Source organism: Trachinotus anak, unplaced genomic scaffold (assembly GCF_046630095.1).
Source record: "Trachinotus anak isolate AG129_WGS33_773 ecotype Australia unplaced genomic scaffold, CSIRO_AGI_Tana_v1 ptg000016l, whole genome shotgun sequence".
Classification (NCBI taxonomy): Eukaryota; Metazoa; Chordata; class Actinopteri; order Carangiformes; family Carangidae; genus Trachinotus; species Trachinotus anak.
Window position 1 is genome coordinate 13,562,363 of NW_027273867.1, and position 25,138 is coordinate 13,587,500.

Here is a 25,138-nt window from a genome sequence, read left to right on the forward strand (position 1 = left end):
AGCAAGCTGGTCTATTCTTCAACAATTGTCCTCTTGTGAACTGGGGAGAAAAAAAAAAAAAGGCTCCTAATCGCACAGTTTCACAGCTCATACTCCCCATCAATCAAACCTGTCTGGGTGTCCTCAGCATTTCCGTGTGTGTGTGTGTGTGTGTGTGTGTGTTTTCCCACCTTCCATCATCCCAAACCTCTGCTGAATCACAAAACAAAAGCTATTAGAGATGGCAAGTGCAGTAATCTCTTTCCACACACGCCCACATATGTACACACTTTTCATCCCAACCTTCACAAAAAACGTGTAAACAAAAACATAAACATACACAACCACACACACACTAACCTCCCTCTACCACCCCTGAATTCCCTTCCACTGTCTAGTCTTTAAATGTAAATTGGGTGACAGGTGAATATCGAGGAGGTGAGAGATAACGGGTAACATCTTCACTCGGCCACATTATCGCCGGTCCACATCACTAAGACGCTCCCATTCAATATCGTTACCTTTGGCGGAGTGCGGGGAGACATACACTTTTTTGTGTGTCCTTTTGTATTCTTTAGACATAGTGTATAGACACCTGTGTGTGCGCTAACACTCACACACAAACACACAGCCAGAGAATCACATCCACTGGCTTATCTTTTGGAATAAGAAAAGGGGTCTTGTCAGGATGGCACATTGTATGTATGTGTGTTTGTGTGTGTGTGAGTGTATGTGTTTGTGTGTGTGTGTGAGGGGAAGGCAATGTGCATTAGGGCGATTACAATATCAGCCGACTCCAGATGGAGGCAAGAAAATAAACAGTGGGAAAGAGAGAGAGAGAGAGAAAGAGAGAGCGAGGGGACAGACATCATGAGAGGGAGCCTAAGAGAGAGATTCTGTGTGTGTCTGTGTGTATGTGTGCGTGTGTGTGTGTGTATGGCAGTCTGCCTGTGTGCGATACAGTTAGAGAAAGTGAAGTTAATTAGCAACTCAATCCCAGTCTATATAAAGAGGACTGAGAGAACAGTGTGTGAGAGAGAGTGTGTGTGTTTATGCTGCCCTGCACATGTCTCTCAGTGTGTGCTTTAGCCTAAGCAGTGGTAGATACTGTTAGCCATCCACCTGAAGAACTACACTTCCCAGCTGACTGTCTTTAATAACACAACTGAAGAAAAACTTGGATTTGGTCACATTCAGGAACTGATTTTCTATCAATATAATTTCCCATTTGTTTCCTAAATGGCTTAAAGTGTAAAAACGTGTGAAGAATTTACTGCATCCATGATACATGATGAATTGTCAGACTCTGCCCTATTGGCCTCTTCTTCAGTTGCCCTATAAGTCTCATGTTATCTGGAGTAAAAACATGAACAAGGCCAATAAAATCAGTTTGTAGTGGTCACTGTTGACTCTGACATTAAATAAGCCCCTGTAAAGGCCAACTCACTGCTACAATAAAGCAAAGACCTCTTGCTTTTGTAAGCATGGGAGATTGTGCACTAATGCGCATACACAACACGCTCGCACACAAATGCATAGCCTGCACTGAGGCACACACACATACCTGCAAGTCCTTTTATACCACTGCTGCTCTTTCATGGGTGATGAAATTCAATAAGCAGTGAAGAGAACTGCCCTCTCGCTGATAACCATCAATGGGCCTATCGATCTACAAGGGCATGTGTGTGTATGTGTGTGCGTGCTCGCGCACACACATACACACTCCAATTCCATCTATAATTCACTCTGGGACTTGGTAACAGACGGCTCTGAATAATCAGAACAGATCTATACATCTTGAAGGAGTGTATGGAACAGTGGGTTTAGTATCTAATTCTGCTGCTGACATTTGGCCTCTGACTCTGAAATGAAACCTGAACCTATTTCAAAATGCAGTCTTTATCTTTATGTATATTACAGTGCAGTTATTGAAACTGGTGTGTTTTGAACGATTCATATTTGCACAAAAAAAGGTAACAAAACCTCCAGACTGGACTCATCTACAGGACACTGTGGTTACGTTTCCATTAGCCGACTGAAGCACCCAAAAAGCATTTATACCATATAACAAAGCCAAATAGGGCTGCAACTGATTATTTTCATTCTCAAATAACATGCTGATGATTTTCTCAATTAGCCTAACTGTGTTTAGTATATGTTAAAAATTAAGGTAAATTAAAGATTTTGCTAGAATTTCAAATGATATCCCAAAACGGCTCAGTTGAAACCAAATGAGCAAACTGACACAACACAGGTGATACAGTGAATTTCTCGGGCCAAGGTGGTGCATGATCTAACACCCAGCCATCTGAAAAAAACAGGCCTCTGCTCGGAGAGTATACGCAGCTGACAGCAGGGGCATCAAGGTGTAGCTGGCATATTAACTCTGTTGAGTCATCATCACTTATTCACCATGTATCAGAAATGGACTGCATCCAAACGTCTGTGCGTCATACTTAAAAGAAGTGCTTTGTAATCACATCTCAGCTCCAGAGCCTCAGTGTGACTCTGTGCTAAAGGGGAAATCAGCTGAAATAATAGTAATTTATTGTTTGAGGTTGTGGTCTAAATGCAGTGTTTGGATGCAGTATAAACCACTAGAAAGCTGTTAGCTGTGGTTAGCATCAAAAAGCACTGAAGGGAAAAATGCAGATAATTAAAGTGAAGTGACTGTGTGTGTGTGTGTGTGTGTGTGTGTGTGTGTGTCTGTGTGTGTGCTGAAGACACACACTCCAGTGTTTTCAACCTGCCAGCTAGGAATATGTAGTGTCCTGTGTGTTTCTGTGCCTGTGTGTGCGAGAATAAAATGGCTGCCATCATTTTTGCAAGGCCACGTCCGTGTCTGCGAGCAGCAGTCTGATGCATTTGACCCTATAGCCCGAGAGATGGAGGGAGGGAGGGAGGGAGGGGGGAGGACAGGTGTGAGGCAGGCTGGTGGCTGGGCAGATGGCCCCTGGAAGTGCTACTAGCTGATGCTGCAGAGCCTGAACCACAGTTAGCAGCTAACGTTAATACAAGCCTGTTTATTTATACAGTGTGCACAGTCGTGCACGTGCATGCAGAAACACACATACACACACAGTGATAACCTGCAAACAGCACTTATCATTTACTCTCCCCTCATCACCAGCTTTGTTTACCTTTCATTTACTCTCTCTCTCCCTCTCTCTCCCTCTCTCTCTCTCTCTCTTTATCTCTGTAAACACACACACTCCAGGTAATGGTCTTTTCAGTCAAGTCACTACTTTAATGGAAGTCCCCGTGGTTTAAGAATGGAAAAAACAACAGATGACACACTAACTGATCGCCACGGCAACCAATTTCACTAGTATGACCACTGCAGTAAATAATAATAAATAATGACAATTCATACTGACAATAAAAACGCTTGATTATACTGCTTCTCCACATGGATCACTTAAATCAACCATGTATATCGATAAAAATATACTGTCTTAGATTCGCAGAAGAAAATTTTTTTCTCATTTTAAAAATACTGATATACTTTGTTTTCTTGGTAATATACAATGCAAACAGCTCAAAAACAACTCTGTTCCTTGTCATCTACATTTAACTCAGCATATACCACATCAGCAGAGGGTCAAGCTTTTGAGGAGAGTTAACAATCACCCTCTTGGATGCCAAAGCTTTACATGGGACTATCTGACATGCATAAAAAACTGTCCAAAGCCCAGTGGGTTTCCAGGAGAGATTTCTCTCCTCCTCTAATCCGAGCCGTGAGAACAGCCAGAGCATCAACAGCAGGTCGTGTCCCAGCAGCCTCCCTCTCTAACCCGCATGTCTGCTCTTTTCCCTGTCGGGGGAAGAGATTCCTACTATAGCCTGAAACCTTTAATTTCAAACCTACGCCAGTCTATTAAATAAGAATCTGCTTTTTTTTCGGTTATGTGGTGATGACAAAGTCGCAGCAGGTGGAGATGGAAACTTCACATGGATTTGAGGAGATGCGTTTGACAGTTGTAACAGAGCTCTGAAGGATGTTTTCAGATGCAAACTCTGAAATGCAAAGTCTCTCTAAATGCTTTTCAGGACGCCCGAGAGGAGAGAGGAGGGAAAAGGAGAGGAGGTTTTCCACAAAACACAGAGGCAAGGCAGAGTCGCTGCATCCAGAGACCCTTCCACCAAAACTGCGAACATAAACAACCACTGTTTCTTGGAAAAGAACGATTCATGACCAAAAAAAATATGTATTCGTTTCTTTTTTTTTTTTTTTCAGTCATCAAATTTCGGATTATTCTGGTAATCGGGGACTCACTTTTATGTTCTTTTATTTTCCGATTTAAAAGCGCGCAGGCACTGGGCTCTCTGAGCCACATGACAGTCCGCCCTGCGCTGAGGAGTGGCGACACACGCCTCGCTTTGAAACTCACCAGCCCCAGTGTCCGTGTGTGTCCACGCTCTCCGTGGACTGTCAGCTGATGCACAGGCCACCTCGCGTTTCGAAAAATAAAAAAATGTCCCTGACAGATCGAAAAGGTGTCACCAAACTTGATCCGACAACTTAAGTTGCCTGTTGCCCGAGAACAACTCTCCATCCTGGGCTCCAGCCCTCTGGGTTGATGCTTGTGGAGACGGGGGGCAGCTGCAAGTCGATGTCACTACTTCTCACAAGCCGAACCGCTCGCTGTTCTTTTAATATCACAAAAACGAATGGGTTATTGGCTGAGCGTCCTCAGGCACAATAACGGGTTCAATGGTTTGGCAGAATATTTGAATTTTCTAAAGGTCTTGTTCTGCAAATTGCGCGTTAATTTTGAAAAGTTATGACACCCACAGATTAAAACAACCTTTTCTCGCCACTTATTTCCCATCAGAGTGAAAAGTGTTTGTGACCCTAACACACTGTTACACAGCACACACACACACCGCTTCTGCGACAGACTTGCCATCTCGGACAGTAAAAACGGAATTAAACACATTTCTGTAAACATTTCAATATAATCTGCAATAGCGCGCTTTGAATCGAAGCGCCTCGCATCCTGTTTACTTTACATTCAAATATATGAAACAAAGCACAAATCAAAAATAATCAAATTCTGTTATGGGTCAACATGATTGTTTTTTTGTTTTTTTTGTTTGTTTTTTTTTCTCCCTTAATTTGGCGCACACGTGTTTATATGAGGACTCCAAGACACTACAGCCAAGGCGTAAACACAAACACAAGCAACATATCAAGACAGAGCTCCACTTACACTGAAAAGAGGCAGAAATTCCCACCATGCGGTACGTTGGTGTGAGAGGGCTAAATAATTTCCAGTCCCTTTGACTCCGCGCAAGCTCCCCTCGATGATCCGCTTGAATCGGGAAGACGAAAGCTACAGAGTCCGGCCAGCTCGCAGGGGCTCTGGCTGCGGTGGTACTTCCAGCGGCTCGGAAATGTGGTTCAAACTCCGACAAAAGAAGAAGGGAAGCAGTGAACGATGCAGTCACTGAGGATATGCAGGATGGGAGAGTCTCGTAAAAAGAAGCGCAGAGGCAGAGAAGGAGGAGAGATGAGAAAGAGATGGAGAGGAAGGATGCAGCAGTGCGCAGGGCACCCGTCTGACAGATAGATACTATTTCTTTCTTTTACGCGTCTTCGCACTTTCCTCCAGAATCCTTTAAGCGTCGAGTCGCTCTAGGTCGTAGAAATCGGTCTTGAGAAAAACACCCTCGGTCTCCGGGCTCCCTGTTTTCTGCTTCTCCGTTGGCGTGGGGAAGAGGAGTATCTGCACTCTGCCTCCAGTCGGCGGTGCGCAGCAGAGCCAGGTGGCGGTGGGCGGGACTGAAGCGCTGCTGAGGAGGAGGAGGAGGAGGAGGAGGTGGTGGTGGTGGTGGTGGAGGAGGAGGAGGCGACTGGGCAGCAGCCAGCATCTGTGTGTTCTAAAACAGGTTGGAAAAAAGCAGGGTCAGGTCAAGTCGAAGTGTTTTCTACTGTGCCAGTGGCTTCCCGAAGCTTTTTCACGTCAAGGGCTCCCTGGGAGATGAAACCCCCTGGGGTCTTTTATCTAAGGACACAAGAAAATGTGTGTTATATTATTTCGGCCATGAATTAAACGACAGCTTCATGTTCTTTAAATATTTGTCATGTCTACAATGAAGTAGCCGTCTCGAAGATTTTCATTTAAATAAGTGTCTTTTAAGTCGCTATCTGCTGCAGCATGAGGTGATTGAGCCCATGACCCACTGATGAAATTATGTAGAGGTCCTCGCATTTTACAGTTTTATGAGCTGGGTGTCTAATATGACTCACCCGCAGAATCACAGGGAACACGGGTTAATAACAGAAAGTTTGGGGACGTGTGATCCATCACCTTGGACATCACGAGCGTGGTTCAAGAGCCAACCCGCAATTACCATGTATCACCACAGGTGCCGCCAAAGATGATGAATCAGAGATCTTCAAAAATCTTTTGTAAGTTTTGCTGTTGCCACATAGCCACGTTAGCATTGACAGCTGTTTACTCACCAGACTCGACAAGAGCTTCAGCCATCAGTGCATTTACACCGGGCCTACAAAAAGTTTTTAACGCATTCTTAGACACCCATGACAATACAGTCTGACCAGGCCGGGGCTAGCTAGTTAGCATGATAACTTCACTACAAGAAAATAAGTGATAGAAACAGAAGCATAACAGGAGGGTTGCTCTCCACCACCGGGGACAGCTCTTAGCGAGTAAACGCGGTTAAGTTTGAGGCTGAACTCGCAGCATTTCTTCCAGACTGATAAACAGGCAGCTGTTAATGCTAACGCTGGCCATGCAGCTATAGCACACTTACAAATAGCTCCGTTAAAAGCATCTTTGCTGTGATTATTTCTAGCAGCCCTAAGGTGGCAACATACCAGACATTTGTTGTCACGGTTACAACAATAAACAGCGGTCAAGCTTATGGGAAGGGTATGGTTTGGCAAAGTTTAGGCACAAAAAGGCTGGTTAGGTTTAGAAAAGCATTGTGGTTTGGGTTAAAGTAAGAACTTCCTTAAGGTTAGTGGACTTTGGTGTCATGGCCTTATTCCTGAGGGCATACATACTTGTCCCCTATTACTTACATTAAAATTGCTTTATTTGTGGCCAGTATGGACAGCAACAACAATCACAGCAACCAATAAGTCTTTCAATGAACACATGGGCATGTATGTGTTGTTTTAAGACAGACTTGAAAAAATATGAACCCATCCTTTAAATCTCTGTTTGCCTTCTGTGGGGAGATATTAGTCATTTTATTCATTAGTCCATTTTTTTGTGTTGTTTTTTCTTAGTTGGGACCCCCTGGCGTGTCCTTGTGGTCCTGCTTTGAGAACCACTTGCACAGACAGCCGTGGAGTGTCATGGACAGGAACCAGCCAGCTGAGTGCTTGAGGAGTTGGTTGGCTGTTGTGTATGTGGGTGTGTGTGCATAAAAAAAAAAAAAAAAAAGTAGGCCTGCATGATGCATGTCTGCACTTACACACACACACACAGTCACACACTGTATCTCTATCTTTCCCTCAGCTGAAAAAGGCACAGGCAGGCTGGCCTGCAGTAACCTAAGGCAAACACTTTCCCCGGACCATCTGGAAGTCATCTCGCCTGCAGAGCCAGTGAAAGCACAGAGCAGAAGCTACGTTTACAACTCGGTGATAACAACTGGTCCACTTGAACTGCATGGTTGAACAAGTCATGCACCATAGCCTGTTCATAACATCTCATAAAACATTCTTTTCTAATCTGTTCTTTTCTATTATATCCTATTTTGCAACGACGAAAACAACTACTGTTTTTTTGCAGGTTAAAGAAAGGTTCCACCTGAAGAACATAATCTCATTCAGTGAGATTTTACTGGCGAAAATGAATCAGTTTTTTTAATGTACCATATTCTGCTAATGGAGTATCATCGCGACTACAGCAACATTGACTACTTTTGTCTGTCATGCACTGTGTGTAAAAGTCTCAGTGAATTGTTAGTGAGCCAACGAGGAGCTCATTGTTCCCTCAATGCAATCTCTGTGGGGAAAAGATGATGCCATTAATGGCAATTGTTTCCACCAGTGCCATTGTACATTTCTCTCTTTCATTTCATCTTTCTCTCTCCCTCTCTCCCTCTCATCTCTCCCTTGTCATCTGGAGTGCTTCAGCGGTGGGTTGCACTGTGTCCTCAAAGGGAATATGGATAGATACAGTCCCTGGCACTCTCACAAGCACAGAGCAAGGACTGTGTGCTCCACTTCCATTTTTCAGTTTGGGTTCTTTTGTCATAGGCTGTGGGGCTTTGCAGGATGTGTGAATAGATACAGGGAGAGAAGGTAAGTGATGGAAAGAGAGCGATGGAATACCAAATGATATAAAGAGAGGAAAAGAAAATGAGACATGACTCATGATGAAATGAAGTAAGAAGGGAAGATTGTGGTGAGTGTATGTCTGAGAAAAAAGTGGCCTCTGGATCAGACATGAGAAAGGTCAGGAGAGGGGCAGAGGTAACGTGCCCACTCAAACTGAGCAACCAAACGTGGTCAGAAAAACCAGCGGGGCCATGAGGATGCCGTCACTCCTCGCTTATTTGTGTCCTCTGGTTTGTTCCCGGAGAGCTACTTCTTTCATGACAATCACAGCGAAACATCTTGACGGCCGGAGGCACAAGGATAGGCGTTGAGGAAACCTGCAAGGGAAAAGAGAATAGGGCAATGATCCGTGTGTGTGTGTATGGTTTTGAGTGTGTGTGTCCTGTGATAACGGTGTGTGAGAGCAGGAAACACACAGTGCCTGTTTTTGCTGCAGGGGTTCCTGGAAGTCAGCCGCCCAGTGTGATCGGCGACATACATACATGCACACACACACACAGACTCACACTCACACACACAGACTCACACTCACACACACACACACACACACACACACTCACACACACACGCACAGGATACCTCGCCTCTGAAAGGGAAAAACATGCTGCGTCTGATACATGTGCACACAGACAAGCAGACTTCCTGCATTTTCCCACCTACTGGGCGGCCACCTGTAACACAGTCACACACACACACATACACACACACACACACACACACACACACACACAAACACAAACACACACAAACACAAACACACTCATATTATATTCATGGGGACAAATACAGAATGAGGCAAATATAAGTTGGGAGTTGACAGTAAACAAGTGCCAATCGAACCCCTGTAATTATCTGCCCCTGGGTCAACATTGCCTGAGGCCAAGCAGCCTCTCACCAACACCACTGGTGACAAAAGAAACAGGATACGAAGAGAGACAACTACAGTGAGGCAGCTCACTTCATGAGGGCTTTTCTGATCTCTGTGGATCATTCAGATAAACACGTGCACGTCAAGGAATTGTCCATTTGTGGCAAACGGTTATACGATTAGAAATGAAAGAAAAGGCTTAAGATAATCTTGCTTAATAAACACATGGACATGAGTCCTAGTTAAATCAACAAAATGAAGAACGTGACATTAGAAGAAGGGGGTTGGGGTGGTAGCAGTGTAGCAGTGATAAGCATCAGGTAATAATGTCCACGTTGTGCAGACGCATGAATACTGTTGAAGGTTACTTGCCAAACAGCTGTGAATGAGGCCATGATTGTGGAGTATATTGGAAACAGCTGATGCCAGCCACCCAATACAAGCTCGACTTCAGCATCCATCACAAACCTGCAATTAGCGTTTTACTTTTTTTTTATCAACCACCGCAATCTGTCCTTAACCAAATGTTTTTGTTGCCTAACCCTAACGCACCATGACTGTGGTTTATATGTCATAAGAGCAGTTTCCCCCTAATATTAACCAAACGGTAGTTGTCATGTGTAGAGGGAAAAGTGAGAACTTTAAAAATGCAGGCCAGATTTTTTCAGAACTGTCCACTATCAGCTCCGATGTGTGGCTTTAGGGTTGTAGCGAAACAACACAACACATCTTCCAACGAATGACAACGACTAAATGAAATAAGTGTATTGTGTAAATGTCATTTTTTGGAGTTTTGGAGTAATGAACATTCATTTGTCTTCAGTTCTGAATGTCAAAATTCCTCTGCAGATTGGATTTTGGTGGAGAACTCATTAACAAAAGAAAACTGGGGGGTGGGGGGGTGGGGGGGGCAAGAAAATTGTCTTTTTAGAGGATAATGTCCAAGGTAACAGTAACTTTTAGAACTGTTCTGAAGTGAGTCAGCAGAGATTGAATACTTGATGAATCTGTGATAGAAAAAAGAAAGTAGCATTGATGGAGACAGGGAGTGCCAGTCTGTCAAGGGAAAACATGGCTTTTACTGAATGCCCTCGCAAGGTTAATTGGTTGAAATGTGCACATTGAAAGAGGCAGGAATTTTGTTAACTACCTCAGATTCAATATTTGAGATATTTGGGTTTAGACAATGTTGCCATGTGGCAGGACTCCTTGAGTTCCACTATCAAAATGCCACTGAAACACACACACACACACACACACACACACACACACACACACACACACACACACACACAATACTGGACTAAATCAAATACAATTATCTATCCTGTATGAAAATAAATATTTAAATATGACATGCCACCCACATTATTTTACAACTCATTGATAAAGTCCGAAAAGCGATAAATTAAGTTCAACAAATCAAACAGAAATCCCTAACCTCACTCAGATAGAGATGGAAAGGGGCTGTGGGAGGGAGGAATAGAGACAGAGCTGCATGATGGAATAGCAGCTGCAGTGCAGCATCTTATGCAGGTACAGTGTCTGGAGAGGGATCTCTGTCACTCACTGGGGTATTATGGAATTCAACCCACCGTCTGGCTCATAGCAAAGGAGAAGAACTAAGTGGGCGAAAACTGACATCCTTGCCTTCCTTCACGAGAATGTAAATGAGTCTCTCCAACTTCTAGAGAAGGCTGGCTAAATATCCTGACAGCATGCAAATGTGTAAGACAATAACTTTCAAATCACACTGCAGATAATGATGTCTTGTTATGTCATGGTATATTATAGGCCGAACCTCATGTCTAATGAGCAAACAGACTGGTTGTCACCTTAAGGAATACACTATATTAAAATATAATGGAAGATGTTTCCTATGTGAAAGTAGAGAAATATCCCCATGTCTTTGTGTACATCAAATCCCAATATATATATAAATATATGGATATGTCTGTCATTGCTTCTCTGCTGGGGCCTGGAGGGTATCCCACAATCCTTTGAGGTGCTGCAGTTTTCCATATGCATTTGATGTGAACACGTGAAAAACACATCTCCCCTTGCCACCACACCGCCCCTCTCTTCCCTCCCCTCCACTCCCCTTCCCCTCACTCCTGTGCTCCCTCTGGTTGTGGAAAGACAAAAGAAAAAGTTGACAGACAAGAGGAAGACAGGCAAGATGCAAGAAATGTTCTGTTGCTTTCCTCGTCAGTGGGTCTGACAGAAAGTCTGTTTTTTGCGAAGTGAGCAGAACCTCTGAAAGTTGAGTCTTGGTTTTACACCGGGGATGATGGAGTGATTCATTTGCCAAGTCTATGTTTTAACAACTGGAAGTGTACTCAGTCAACGAGACCTTTACAACACATCTCAGGAGGGTTTTCCAATTGCGTGGGTAAATTAAGAAGCCAGATATACTTCACGTATTCTTGGGATTTTATACACACTACAATTCACCAAGGCCTTACAATAACGGCTCATAGATACATAGGCAGAAATTGTACAGAAGATCCCACCATTCCCACAGTTTTCATCCAGTAGGTGGTAACTCCTTTCCTGTGAAGGTTTTGCCCTTCGTAATTCCTCCTCTTGTAGCTTCGACAGCTGTGCTAATCCGTTTGTTATAATGTCACTCAGTGATTCACTGAATCATCTTCTGAGCCTCTTGATGTTGGCAAAATAAATGTACAATGGACTTCAAATAATAAAATTATTCATCAGCTAAGAAAGTAATTAACCACCTAACATTACTCCTTTGTCTCAGGAAACAGAAGTGTTTTCTAGACGCACACACTTTCACTGTTTATTCACATCACACAAGGACATTTAATGCCTTTGGATGTATAAGCACTCTGATGGAAAACATTTCATTCATTAACATTTCACAAGATCGTAACAACAATGGTGACAAAATGTTGTTTTCTTCCATAATGGATTTATTTCCCGTATGTTTGTTTGGAGATTCTGCGATAACTGAATTATGCATGGTTCTGCTCACTGAGATGCTACCACAGGTTCAAAGGTAAATGTCAATTCAATAACAGTTCTGCAAAAGCACATCTCGGTTCTCGGTGAAATGACAGTGATGTACGTTGCAAAGCAGTGTTGGGCAAGTTAACTGAAAAAAATTGAATCAATTACTCATTGCATACTACTCACTGTAAAAGTTACATTACTCTTGTTGCTCAGCCCAACTCCATCAAAGGCTCTTTTAAACAATTCTTAATCCTCCACACCCACACGTCACAGAGCAACTTCTGTACTTAGCAGAAATAGAAAACAAGACATAAAGCTCAAAAAGCAGCTGGTGTACAGTTCAGAAGTATTTACTGACCACTGAGAGCGAGCTTAACATTTGCCAGGGTGACTGCACAGAGCATTACAGTCAGTCCTGTCGTCATTGTAAAGGCGTGGATTGACGGTTGACGGATGAAGGTGTGCATTCCTGGATGACGGTTTACTGGTGGCTAGTGCTACGAGCCGGCAAGCAAGAGAAAACATGTAAATGAGACGACTTTTGTTTGAGGGTAATGCATTTCGCCTCTTTAGGTATAACTGTGTGGCTTCACACACCTCCTGTTGGAGAGAATGTGTGCACGTGTGAAATAAATAGATAATGATAGATGATGATAATGACAAACAGATAATGTCTATGCCTGCATACTCATGCGGTTGTGAAACACTTTGTTTATGAATGTCTGTATAATAGCTACAAAGGTTTGCCCTGATTGGCAGCTATGCTTCTGGCCCCATCCATCATCATCACCCACCTTGCTATACGTCGCTTGCAGACCCCACTTCCCAACTTCCCCCAAATCATCGGCCAGATGGCCCTCTCCAACGCTCGCCCGCTTTACACACCTGATATGAAGCTATCCGTCATCTGATAACGACCGAGCTTTGGCGGTCCCCCAGCTGGGGCCTCTGCTGCAGCACTGGGCACTGGCGGGTATCGGGAATGGGTGGTGGCGGGGTGGTTCACAGCCTGACTGCTCCTCTGATGGATTAGTGCCAGGTAGTGTGGTTGGGGAGGGGCTGAGGGTGCTGAGGGGCGTCCCCTAATAGGATTCACAGTGATCCAGTGGACCATGGAACAGGTGGAAGCAGAGAGAGGGACAACGGGGAGAAAGAGAGGTGTGTGTGTGTGTGGTAGGATACAGTACAAGAGATGACAGAAATGTAAAGAGGAGGAGATGAAGGTAGAACCACTGAAATACACCAAAACCTGAGGAAGGAGAACAAACATGACAAAACAAGACTGTCTGCCCACTTTAGCACTTAGTCGTTCTGATGAAAATCAGTATACAATCAAGTGACAAAGCTCGGCCGGAGGAATTATGACTGTTGTCCATCTGCAGCAAAGGAGGAAATAGTGTGACACTGTTACACAGCCACAAAGTCAGCAAGTGGAGGAGGTTGGTTGGACATCGGACTTCAACAGGAGATTGCTGTTTGTTTCTCGTTTCCAACCCTCAGTCAATGTTTCTTTAAAGCATGACCTGATTGTTTCATTAACCATGTGTTTATTATTGTAACCATGATGAAGAAGGTCTCATAACCTCATTGAAGCAGTCATATTAACATAAACCTTGATGTTTTCCTAAATGATTTCTTCCAACTGATAGTTCAGAAATCACCTCTAGGTGACATTAACCCATTACACCTTTTCATTTAATCTGGAGGATATGTTGTCTTTGACAAGGTTCATTTCCCGTTTCCTGCAACCAGTTGTACAGCAGTCAGTGCTGGTTTATTCTGACCATGATAATGACCATTTCCTAACCTTGACCAAGTTGTTTTTGTGCCTAAACCTGACCAAACCTTAACCATGGCGATGTCAGGACAGAAAATGGTTTCATCTTTGGAAGGCAAACAATATTCTTCTGCTGGTCTGGGCACCAGATAATGAAAATGCTCATCTGTGTCACTGGACAGAAGATAATCCTGCTCTGTATGACTGGAACAAACTGACTGTGAACGCAGACACAACTGGAGGACAGAGCGGATGGTGGTTAGGAGAAGGGGATATGACATGTTTTTAATCTGACTCTTAATGATGACAAACATGCTAAAGTTGACAGTCAAAATATTTTACCTACAGTGTAAATTAGGGCAAAATTACCTTTTCCTTACTAAGATAACTGCCATCCTCACATTACTGTACTGAATGTGTTTGACTGTAAATAAGGATTATTTAAGCAGTCAGATATACTTTACTTGTTAACAATATCTTGGTGTTAGGGTGATTGACAAGGGAAAAATGTCTTAATGGCTTATGTTGAGCCTAATGTAGCAGTGTTTCCGACTTTCCACATGCCAGTGCACAGCGAGAGAGGCTGGCAGCACAAATACAGTATACACAGACACACACATACACACTCTCACCCATTCATGGCTATACATTTGCACTGTTGCTCACTCGCATATGCACACACACACACACAGACTGGCGGTTCTCATTAGTAGAAGTCAGTGTGCTCTAGGCAGCCAGGGCCCCTGCAGCAGTCTTTGGGAGTCAGAGGAGCCATTTGTCAGTGGAAAACAATTAGCAGGGAATGATCCGTTCCATTGGTTTTAATGAGTACAGCCGGGTCACTCTGCTCACAGCGGCAACACACAAAGGTCGTCAAAGGCTGACAGTGACGCACACCCAAGTTGCATTCATAGGTAGGTGCAGAAACACATACACGGGCCACACACACACACACACACACACCTTTGTTCATTTTCAAAGCCTTTTTTTGTTGCTTCCAATATGCAGTTTGCACACCCATACACACACACACACACATCCACACATTGATGCAGTCACACACTGACAAATGGACACACTCACCCCACACCCATCTATTTCTCATCCCTTTAAAGCAATCCATCTCCCTCCACTTCATCGCAGGCATTGAAAAAGCATCATGGTAAGTGAAGTCCTGCATTATTAGTAGATTATTATGCATATATGTGACCTTGGACAGTACCTGTGGCATAATGATATCTGTAATGCATACACCATGTTAGTGTGGATGGTTAGCTGCAATATGGTAGCTATAGTAACACATGGAAGAGCCATGTACCTTTATTCTCCATTTCAAAGGAGAACAATAGCATCTGGCAAAAGAATATCAGTAATGGGAATGAATGAATGTTGATTATCCAACTACTTCTGTTACAGAATGCATCACACTCAGATCTGTGATTAAAGGTTATCGCTCTTATATCTAAATGCTTTGTTTCCCCAAAAGATCACTATTACTATCTCACATATACAACAGGCGCAGTGAGGTAAATAAAACAATTTTTTTTTTTTTATGCCGGCAGATGTTGGAGATTTCAAATGAATTTCATTGAACTGTTAAATGGTCGTAAAAATATCCCAGCACAGAGATAATTAGGAAGTATTTAATCTGTTCATCTTCAAGTCAAGTATAATTGACCAAAATACACAAGACTGACTCAATATTTAGGTTAATTGTAGATGACCTGAGGCACATAAACCAAAACAGACAGATAACTGCCTCATTTCACTTGAATGTGGCATGGATTGAATGTTACAGGCCACAGTCCTGATGCTGCACAGTCTCATACAGTACAACATTATACTAGCCTGTAAACCGTTTTGCTGGATCAGCAGCCACAGCTAAGACATTTGCTGGCAATAATATTTCGCCTTACATTAGTGTTGATTAGCTAAGGAATACGTTTGAATTTTACAGAGGTTAACCAAACTAGGTTTTTCAGTTTGAAAAGCTATGCACACAAAGACACACATAAATGCAAAACAAATTTAAAGTTACTTCTAATTTGTTCAAATGAGTAAGCGGCGAGTTTCTTTTAATACGTAAGATTTGAATAAGCTGAGCTGAAATAAAATAATAAACTGCATGCACATACACACTGCGTAAATATAAAAAAGGAAAGTAAAAAAGAACAATTAAAAAAATTGTAGAGAAAGGTTTTGTTTCATGCAACCATGTATTTATTTTACATGAGATACATTATTTAGCATTTAGCTCACATATAAAATTGAGGCTCTAATTGCTCTGAGTCACTGACCTTCAACTTTGCCCACGCAGAACATGAAAAAGCCGTTCTTTCTATCTACTGATTTACTCCTCCTCCTGATTTTCCGCTCAATACAAACCACTCAACCCTCCATTTAAAATGTTTCCTCCTGCCCTCCTCCTTTAACACACGGACATATACATTTGTGTGCATTTGTGCGTGTAGTTATACCAACTGTATATAGTATACTCTGCAATAAAGTATTTTTTACTTTAAAAGATTAATAGATTTAATAGATCTTAAATGTCTCCGTCTCCCTCCCTTCAAGGTAAACCAACCACACTTTGTATTGTAATGGCACTTCAGACAAAGTGTCGGAGAGTTGTGCACCACATAACATGACTCTCGCTGTCGGTGTGTAACAGCGTCAGTTTGAAGAGGGAGAGAGAGTAAGAGAAATGGAGACCACCAATGGAAACACACCAGGGTTCACACAGTGTTCACACAGGAAAGGGTTGTCCAACACTTCACTGCCTTTAATGGACACACAGAGCGAGCTACAGCCATTTAGCAAAGAGCCCACCTGGTGGAACTGCAGCCCTGAAGTGCCCCCCCCCATCCCACTGAAACCAGTGGAAAGGACCTCATAATGGCTTGTGAACACTGTGGCAGGTAAAATGTGGTGGTGGTGGGAGTTAGGGTGTTAAAAGGGGGAGTCCCAGCTCAAAACCAAATTCATAGTTATTTCTATACTGTAAAGCTCAAGTTTCATGTTGCAAGTTTAAACATCTCACCTCAAGCTAAACAGCGGAAAAAGATCAGTGATGTCACCAAGTGAGAAATCCTGGAGCTTCTCTGCAGACACTGAAGAATAAGAATTTATAGAAAACCCATTTAAATTTATTTTATATTTAAGTAGAAAAGACAAGGCCACCATTTTTTTTTAATCAGCAAAACAACAAAACATTTACACCACACAAAACTGATCATTTAATTTGTTTTTCTACAATTTACATTTTTGGTAATTAAAGCATGATGTTTACTGTTAAGCAACTTGAAACACAAATTAAGGGAAACACCTTACACATGGTGAATACAGCTAAAATGATTCCCCTAGGGGGGGCTTCTGCAGTTGCCAGGTGGTATGTGGACAGATTGTGAAGTAGCTTTGCTACTTTGAAAAAAATATTTTTTCTTTCCTGGTAAAAACATATTAGTGTTTAGGAGGAAAGTAAATGCACAAATAGGTTTTTATAAATTAGTGTGAGGCTGATTTTTAGTATATTTATTGGCACAATAGCAAATAAATGACCAGCTACGATCATGCAACTGCACAGGAAATGTCTCTCACCGACATGAATCAGCTCCAACGCCTTAACACCACATGCTGTAACTGAACAGTGACCAGAGAAGTCACCGTGAATATTGCATATTGACCAAATCTCTCAAATCTCTCTCAAACTAATACAGACTAGTGCTGTGATAAATCCTGCCTTCATGAAGGTTATAATGTTCAGTTTTTGTTGAAACTGAGAAGTGTTTTTTGGAGGCTGCAGTTTGTGGTGGTGCTGCATTGTATTGTGTTATTCTGGCAGGTGTTTCTGTCATTTATATTTATTTGGTAGTTTCAATGAAACCCTTTTATTTGGGATTTGGGGATGTCAGACAGAAAAGGTCAGGGTTGGACAACACCACAGCAGTGGATCGAGCCTCTAGTTCTCTCTCCTGCTTCTCCTGTTGATACCTGCAGTATTTTTCTGAAGAATGACGCAGAACCTTCTTGTAAGAAAAATTACTAACATGACAATTTGATTTATCTCATAGGAAAGACTCATTGCTACTGCTAATAAGAATAAGCTCAGAAATCCAGCTATGCAGATTTCCAAAAGCATTTTCATGTCTCATCCTAAGTTCAGGGGGAACATACCTCAGTTTTTCTTTTGTAATTTACTCAAGGTGATTTCCATTCAGATAAACACTGTATATATTTGAGCACAAGTTTGGGCCTGATCTACAGAATTTCTTTGATGAGGCCATCTTGCTTGCATTACAGAGAGGTGCTCTCTCTCTCTCTCTCTCTCTCTCTCTCTCTCTCTCTCTCTCTCTCTCCCCCCCCTTTTTGCTGTTTCCCTTCATCTTTCTTGTTCACGCACTCGTACGCTTGCAAAGTGCATCAGCCAATGAAAGGATGTGTCACGGCAATCAGAACAATGTAATTAGAAGTGCGAGAGAGGTGGAAAGTGCTTTGTGGTGATAATGTGGCACAGTAATTAAGGGGAAATATCATGACCCCAGTGCCCACGGCATTTTTAAAAAGAGTCATTTAAGCCCAAGACTGCACAGTGATTGTCAAATCAGCGGAGGAGAAGGAGGCGGAGGTAACGTGGAAAATGAACCTGTCTTGATGGGGTGCATCGGTGATGAAAGAGACAGGTTCACTATGCACATACACGTCTGTATGTGTATATGGACGTGACAGCAAATGGACTTGTTTGTGTGTGTGTGTGTGTGTGTGTGTATAGATACATGGATTTATGTCCTTGTAATTTTTCCTACATTTTCTAATAAAATCCAGTAATCCCACACTATCAGATTTCCTGCACGTCTACTGCCTTTTATTGTTCTACCAGAAGAGGAAATGTTGGATTTTATCAAACATCCTAATATTCAAACACTAATGCATGTGTGTGTGCTTTGTTGTGGCGCTCACTAATATTTTGACACTGTCAAGCTGTAGTTGCGGAACAACTAGCTACAACTAGAGGAGTTAGATAAAGGGGAGAGGGGAAGAGAGTTAGACAAAGGGAACAAGGGAAAATAGAAGGGGAGAGATCTTGGTAATGACAAGCACTTCACAGTCAGATCCGACCTCCTTCCACCCACGCACCCCAGTGAGATAATTCCTCTCCAAATTGCAATCAAAGCTCAGAAAAACACTTGAGGAGCAGAAGCCCTTGCAGCCATTAACTCGCCAGGTCCTGGGGTGCTGCTTTTTAAATATTACATTTCTTTGAATGTGTTTTCTGCGTATTGTTTTTTTCCCCCTCTCTTGATTATTATTCCTACTTCTTTTTGTCTTCATCTCCCTATTAGCACTGTTTGGGAATTATTAATGTTCACGCTAAGTAACTGCACTGACAAAAAGGACATTAAGATGTTTTTTCACTTAATCAACATGTCTTCAACCTTTTTGTCGATACTCACATGACCTGGCTCAACATGTTAGGCAAAGGACAACGGTCAGGAGATGTATACTTATTAGACTCTAATAGATGCTAGTGGGGCCTAACACAACCAGTCTAGACAACCAGTGGCATTAAAGCTTGAACTTATCATTGTGAAGTAAATGTTTATTGCACAATGTTAAAACTATAAAATAATAACATCATTGGTGTTTAGTTTGGTTCCCTATAAGCTTTGCTGTCAATATGCAATTCTGTCTTCCACCAGTCGCGAAAAATGAAGACTCAATTTACGGCACAAAGGAGGTGTACCTGCCACTGCACAACCAAAACTGAAAGAGGATAGTGCTTTCGTTTTCCCCAGTAGCTCTCCCCAGATGGCAAGGACGGCGGTCAGCAGAACAACTGGAGTAACTGTGGGGAAAGAAAACAGCCATGCTCTAGGAGGAGGCAAAGAAGGGGAGGATGGAAAATGGTAAAACAAAGGGTAAAAGAAGAGTGAACCTCAGATGGGCCTGTCTGACTATGGAGAGAGCTCTGGGCCTTGTAGGTTCAAAACCAACGTTCAGTTGGTAATATTTCTACCAGATCAGTGAGTAACATAACCTGCCCACCTATTAATACAACCAGGTGTTTTCCTCTGCCTTTATCATGGCACTAAGATTGGGGTCTCTAGTTCAAATTGGAATTCTTATGGTTGTTTCTTGCTTTGGACAGTAGCCGAGCTGACAGCAGTAGCTATGTTGCTAACACCACCCCCAGCTGCCGGAAACAAACAACTCTGGTCCGTTTCCTTGTGGTGAACTTTCTAGAATGAGCAGTGGTGAAACCAATTTAGGAGTACAGCAAAACTCAAAATAACCAGTGTGGTCACCCATTTCTCCAGAGCATGTGGGTGTGCTGATGAGGAGCTTCATTAAATGGAACAAGCTCAATCGATTGATACTGGGATGGGGGGTATTTGAGTGAAAATGTTGCGTGTGGGTGGAGAAGATGGGTGATGTAATAAATTCCATGTATGGTTTGGTACAATGCGAACAAGTGGCCTTGATATTAACAGTGTTAATCCAGGATAATGTGGCAAACCATTCTGGCATTCTTGTAACCTGCCTCCCCGTGCAGGACGTGAAAGACCCTGCAACGCAGAGAGAAGAAAGCTCTGTCCTCTGCTGTAGATTTGGTGTCAAGTGGCTCTATTTGTCATAATTATGTGGTTGTAAAGGGAAAGTCTAGAAAAGGTCTAATCAATCTGATTTAATTAAGTGCAGTCAGTCATTTGAAATGAGCAGAATAGAATTAATAAGCACACTGTAAATTTGCATTTAAACCCATGTAATTATGCCAATTCAGTGGCCTCACACATTTTATCAAAAGAGCAGAAAAGAGACAGAAACAATTTCTCTCTTTTCTTTATTTGATTCTAAATCAATATGCAGTGAGAGGAAGTGGCTTAAATAATAAAGATGCCATCTGATGGGTAGGATAGGTGTTAAAACATCCCTTTCCCCTTGAATAAAGATGCTTTGATGCTTTAGTAATAAGAATTATGCATCTAAACTTTGACTTGTCTGTCAATATGCCAATGGCAGCCGAGGAATAAATAATGTCCCAAAAGGGCAGAGCTGTTGAATCATTAAATTTGGCAAAATCATTATTTTATGAGCAATTTTATTATTTCCAAGTTCACATCAAGCAAAATCAGTGCTTCAAATATTCAACACAATTAAATATTTTTGGAATTAAACATTTTCAGTTTCCTCTTGCAATATTTCATAGAAACCACCTTGTATATTAATAGCTGTGTCTTCACTCTGCAGCAATAGCAACGCACATATTTACATTTCCTGAGATCTAGTCAAACCGAGACTCAGACACAACACCCTGATCTCTCCCATAAAGAGAAAATGCGACTACATCAGAAGACAAACTGGTTTAATAAAGAGAAAGCGTACATAAATAATCCTGACCATCCAATGAGGAGCACCATGTCCGGAGGTATAGCAGGAGGGGAGGGGTCCTGACCTGCAGCTCCACCAAGCATTAGTAAGTAGAGGAGACACCGGATCGTTACAGGTCTGTGAAGCTCGGTTGGTGTTGGGGAGTTTGGAGAATGGAGGGTGGGTGGATGAGAAGGAAAGGGAAGGATCAGTGACCAGTTCGCTGACTGGTGAACTGGCCTACTGGCTTACTGACTGACTAGCTGACTGATTGACAAGGTGACTGTTTATGTGTTGGGTCTTACATGCATGGATTCTCTGAGATGCACTGAAGCATTTTCCTCTGGAGAGAGAGCCCAGCACGTGGAAAACTTCCTCGACTTTCCTTCTGACCTGTTTTCACCGGAATACACTTTGCAGAAAATGTCTTGAAACTCGCAGTAATAAAAGACAAACCGCCTCCTCAGAGATCAGTGAATGCTGTCAAATAATATCCCAAACAGCTCTACATTTCTACCTGGCTCCTCATGTTTAAACAGTCGTGTTATTGAAATCTAGCAGTGTTACTGTAATTTTCTCGCACTGCAACTTTGCCTTGATTGCTGATTTTTTTTTTAAAAGCTTTTTTTTTTTCATGCATATTTTTCAACGGTGAAAAGCATGTCAAACATAATTTTACATGCTGTGTGGAGAAATAATGGCACACAAACACACCATCGCAGCCTTGCCGACGCAGCTTACCTGCCATGGAAACTGCTGAAATTAACCACCTTCCACAATCCTTTGTTCTATTTACATTTCAAATTCCGCCTGAGCAGCTCCACCTCTCCCTCTGAAAACCATATGGGCATGATGCAAGCTCATGCTCTAAACAGATATTGCACTTTCCGTCACAAGCAGCATCGCACATCTGTCTTTTAACTAGGAACAGCTGAAAAGGGTGGATTTTTCAACAAAAAGTGTGTTTGTACATGAGTGTGTGTGTGTGTGTGTGTTTGAGAGAGAGAGAGAGAGAGAGAGAGAGAGAGAGAGAGAGAGAGAGAGAGAGAGGCTTGTTATTGAAAGAGAGAGGAGTAACTCTGTCGTTGAAAAGATGCCTACAAGGATTTACTGTATCTTACACATCTATGCTTTTTTTTTTTTATCCCCTTCCTTGATATCAGGACGCCGCCTCGCACTCCCAAGATTTCCCAAGCGGTGTCGAGTCATTTCCAAGCGGCTTCCTCCATCTTCCCACTAATCAACAAAGTTAATTTGTTTCCCCATTTATTTTTATGAATCCTCAAGCTACCACACTTGGGTTTCTGCTGTTCCACAATATATTTCTCCAGCTAACTGGCAAAAGCTCTCTTCATTTATCAGATCCACACAGCCGGCTTATTACAAGAGTCCTCTTATCTGTCATATTTCCTTCCAGTAGCGCTGCAGTGGTTACAAATGGGACTTAGTCTATCTGGCTTGGAGCTGATGAGGGGGGAAATGAAATTATTGCGATTAGATCTGACCCATATGCTGGAGTGCTTGGAGTATGTGTGTGTATGTGTGTGTGTGTGTGTGTGTGTGTGTGTGTGAGGCGTTGGCAGAGGTAGTGCTACTTTATTGTGTTTGCGTGTCTCATACTGTGGTGGGTGGCAGCGGCTAGCAGCTAGATTAAGGCATTAGGCAGTGCCTGCACCAGCGAAGGTGGGTGATAATAAGCAAGGGATCTTTTTCAGTCAGAAATATAAGGTAATGTTCAGCACTTGAATTGCTCCCTTTCATTCCTTTCATCTACCTTTATTTCTCTTTTCCTGGCTCTTTCATTCATTTTTTTTTCTGTCTGTTTTTCAGCCTCACCTTCACACACACACACACACACACACACACACACACACACACACGCACGCTTTCTTTTTCTTCCTTGCTCTCTCTGTGAATAATTGAAGAGTTAGCCCAGGCCAAGGTTTAGCACCATCATCCAGAGTGCCGTCTGACTGCCAATCAGTTGACTCATCTACTCTTGTGGAGAAAACAAACAGGAGGGCACTGATGCAAGCCAACAGGCAGCACTCCAGATCCTGAACCAACAGAATCAATCATGGGCTGGTATCTGTAGCAATCTTAACACAATAATTGGAATTAGATGTATGGTATATAGATGCAATAAATACATTCAGCTTTTTCTTTCACACAAATAATTCAATGGAGATCTAACTCAAAGGCTCTCAAGCAGCAATGATTAAGTAATAAAGAGAAAAACAGATATAGCTTTAAATCAAAAAAGTAAAGTTAAGACTCAGGGGATACTAATAGTTGTGTTGAATGTGCTTTCAGACTGAGCGCCTGGACTCACATCCCTTCATACATATATCAAACATCTTTCAGTGCATGATGTCTTGCGACGCCCTCTCACAACATGCAGTTTTCAAGATACAGTATACCTGCGTGACCCTCTCACTCCCTGCACAATTATCCAAGATAAATAAGAAGCTGTGTGTTTCCTTTGATGAGGCAAAACAAGCCCACTCTGACACTGTTGTAGTTATTAGCGAGAAGTAGTTTCACGACCCTGATTTAAATCAAACAGTGTGTTATTGGTCTCCAGAGGTTGGGTGCTTTCAAACAGCCCCGGCTTCGGACACTGTAGCAAAAGGAAACAAATCAAGACTTTTAACTGCTATAACAACGACAACAATAACAACAACAACAACAACATCACTAAGAATAATAACAGTGAAAGCTGAGGACAGTAGAAGATAAGATGTGTAGTTATATGAGTGAACTGGTAAGCTATGTCGTGCCTAAGTGAGTCCAGCCATGGAGAAAAACAAATAAAAAAAAAAAAACACGGATAATAGAGAAAAACAGGGTTTGAAACAAGGATGAAAACTGAACAGCTGTTAAAGGTTATTAAGAATACACAACAACAGTATGTTTTAAAGACACACTTCATCACTTGTTCTCCCTAGCTCGCAATTAAAAGTGTTATTACACTTATATAATTAAATGTTTATCGTCAGAGTAGCCGGTGAGCGAGACACTGTTCAGAACTACACCCCAATGAACAAGCAGAAGACAGGCTGCAGGTTCCAAACACAGGCTGGTCCTTCATGAGGCAGGTTTAAGAAATGCATTTATCTCTGGCGATTACGTAGGAGAAAGAAACACACCGACTATGACCAACTTTCACTGCATCAGAAACACTTTTTCAACGCTCTATGTGCGCAACAACTTTCATTAGGCACTCCAGCCTGAGGAGGCTTAGTGACTGAAGCCACTGATGGAACATCAACCGCTTTAGCTCCGACAGAGACCTGAAGTCATTCCTCACCATCAGCTGAACAGCACCAGCTGACGTGTCACCCATCACATTACATGAAAACAGTGAGGCAGGATTTGTAATGCAGTTTCTGATGGTTGTACTTCGTTTATCCCTGCTGCTACATGCAGTTACCATTGTATAAGCCCTGTCAGCTGATTACTCTCGTTTGTTCTAGTTTGTCATTCCTATACAATGCATCTATTGCCACAAGCATTTTGTGTATCTTATATGTTCTGCTCCTTATATCTAGTGTTACATTTTTTTATTTATTTGACAGCACCCTCAGGATCAGCTTTGACCTAGTGCAGATACAATGTATGCAAAACCAGCTATGTATCCTTTGATCTGGCTCTGCAAGAGAAATGCAAATAAAAACACACACATGCACACCCACAGCAGCACACATCTAGTTATAAGAGCCTCTACATAACACATGCTGTTTAAGTTCTCCCAGCCTAACAGCCCCATCCAGAAACACGTCTTTGCACTTGTAACCCCCAAACATCTTTTTCCACATTCACACGCGGCGTCACACCACGACACCTCCCTTCCCTT

At 42.4% G+C, this 25,138-nt stretch overlaps 1 protein-coding gene across 5 annotated transcripts in view; it reads right to left on the reverse strand.

Annotated features, from left to right (window-relative positions):
- runx1t1 (RUNX1 partner transcriptional co-repressor 1) overlaps nt 1-25,138 on the reverse strand; it is a 117,285-nt gene that overhangs the window by 48,710 nt on the left and 43,437 nt on the right. For 3 of the 5 annotated variants that reach the window (XM_071499986.1, XM_071499983.1, XM_071499985.1), the window contains exon 1: nt 5,193-5,602. The exons of 1 other annotated variant lie outside the window; for it this stretch is intronic. In XM_071499986.1, coding sequence (XP_071356087.1) covers nt 5,193-5,220 — 28 coding nt within the window. In that variant the 5' untranslated portion in view covers nt 5,221-5,602. Of the gene's footprint in view, nt 1-5,192; nt 5,738-25,138 lie in introns of those variants that run through there. One more of the 5 variants, XM_071499982.1, reaches the window with a different exon arrangement.